General features: G+C 53.3%; 1 protein-coding gene across 1 annotated transcript; it reads left to right on the forward strand.

Moving 5' to 3' along the window:
* The first annotated feature begins 313 nt into the window (after positions 1 to 313).
* On the forward strand, positions 314 to 1,478 carry LOC128300579 (trypsin alpha-like). The gene is made up of 3 exons (XM_053036698.1): positions 314 to 365; positions 432 to 805; positions 870 to 1,478. The coding sequence occupies exons 1-3, from the start codon at positions 314 to 316 to the stop codon at positions 1,476 to 1,478; spliced, it is 1,035 nt and encodes a 344-aa protein (XP_052892658.1).
* The last annotated feature ends 642 nt before the right edge of the window (positions 1,479 to 2,120 follow it).

The following is a 2,120-nucleotide window of genomic DNA, read 5'->3' on the forward strand; positions in this document are numbered from 1 at the left end:
TCGCCTCGTTTAGCGACACGGAGATTGCATAACTTCCGGCGCTTTCATCAAAGTGTAACGAACCGCTAATACACCTTTAAGCTACCCTTTCTCACCCGTTGCTTACCGGGCACATTAACCTTACTCTCGGCATGCAACCGACTGTTATCGTGTTTGGTATCTTAAACCGGCAGCATTTACTTATCACACAGTATCGAAAGATATGGCTAACCGGCCGGTGCTTTGCCGGTGGTTGCAAAAACTTCTCAAACCAAACCGATTGCCAGTGTGCATCAGTGCGCTTGCAAGTGCTAGAAACAGAAACGGACCGGCCATGCATTTCCCAACGGTAAGCTGTCATTTGGCGGTGTTGCTCTGTGCTGGAGGTGAGTCTGTGTTTACCTACGAGACGTGCCCGTATCGCACTAATCCGTCCACATTCTCCTTTGCAGTTTTGCTGATAGTTCCGGTTGCTTTCGGTCAATCGAACTTAACCGTACCGCAGCCCTTTAATGTGTCTCTCCAGCTAAATCACACCCTGCCCAGCAATACCAGCTTACCACCGCTGGCAACGGTCGCACCGCAATGGAATCCGATCCCGCACTACCAGCATGCCCATTACGATCCGATGGGGAAGGTGTTGTGGTTTCCACGCATCATCGGTGGTGCGCTGGCAACGGCCGGCGAGTTCCCGGCCATGGTGTCGCTGCAGCAGGTTCAGAATTCGGCCCACGTATGTGGCGGAACGCTTATCACGATGAGCCACGTGCTGACCGCTGCCCATTGCGTTACGGATGTGCGAGGTGTCGTTCATTCTGCCACACAGGTACCGAGCCGTCGACGTTTAGATCCCTCACTGCAAATACTAATGCTCGCTTCGCTTTTCGCAGTATCAAGTGATGGGTGACGACATTTACATCCTGCAGCACATGGGAAGTCCAACGCGTCAGGTGCGTCGCGTTGCTTCGATCACCGTCCATCCGAAGTATGATTCGGCCATCTTCTCCAACGATCTGGCGATCGTACGGGTTGTGTCGGAGTTCCGCAAGTCGGATACGTTTTTCCCGGGCAAACGCATCCAGAAGACGCCAGTGCTGGGTGACCGGTGCAGTCTGGCCGGGTGGGGCGTTACCGACGAACGTTCGACGACGATGAGTCCCAACCTGCAGCGCATCAACGTGGCTGTCAGTGACTTTGGGTCGTGTAACGCCGTATTCGACCAGCAGCTCACCAAGGGTATGCTGTGTGCGGAAGCGCCAGGTCGGGACGCCTGCCAAGGGGATTCGGGTGGTGCGCTGCTGTGTGCTGGAGGGCGTGTAGCCGGCATTGTAAGCTTCGGCGATGGGTGCGCCAAACCGAACGTGCCGGGCGTGTACGTGGACGTTGCGTACTACGAGAAATGGATCAATGGCGTGCTGAAAAATGGCGGCGAACGTTCGATCGGCTATCTGGCGATTATGATCATGTTCTACTGGGCTGCCAAGCACCTGTTGCGGTAGTGGAAAGGCAAGTTTTCTCCGTAGTCCACATTGCTGTCAAGTCATTATAGTGAAGAGTTCACGTATTTAAGTTATTGGACAAAATATAAATATACTCAACGTGATAAAACTCCCCCAAAAGTCCTCAAGACCTCGATGAAAAGAACCGCAAGATGCGTACTTATCGCAGCTAATCCCTCTCCGTAGATAATCTCGATGGATAGCCTACGTCCAGTTGCAACTCACCCCCAGAGACAGACGAACACCGCCAGAGTTCAACAATAACTCTTACATCACACTACCGTTTACCGATACCGATCAGCGTTTTTTCGAGGCACATCACGCGGGTCTATGAACTCCGTACGAGCATCGGGGTGTTTTTTTTTCTCTCTCTCTCTCCCTTCTCACCCTCCCTTTTACCTGGTGGCCAGGGCCACACCACCCAAAGTTCAGTGAACGTCAAACTGTCGCACGACTTGACGCAATCGGGTTTTCGGGCGCTCCTCTATCTGGTCACCCCACCAAAACTAGGCCCCACACACGTAACCACCGATCGGCGAATCGAGGCGAATGCATGATGCTACGAAAAACCTATCCCTCCTCCACCGATGGTGAGGTGTACCGCAGCATCGCGAGGTGGGCTTTCGGGTATTATTTCATCAC

This window comes from Anopheles moucheti, chromosome 2 (genome assembly GCF_943734755.1).
Source record: "Anopheles moucheti chromosome 2, idAnoMoucSN_F20_07, whole genome shotgun sequence".
In the NCBI taxonomy this organism is placed as follows: domain Eukaryota; kingdom Metazoa; phylum Arthropoda; class Insecta; order Diptera; family Culicidae; genus Anopheles; species Anopheles moucheti.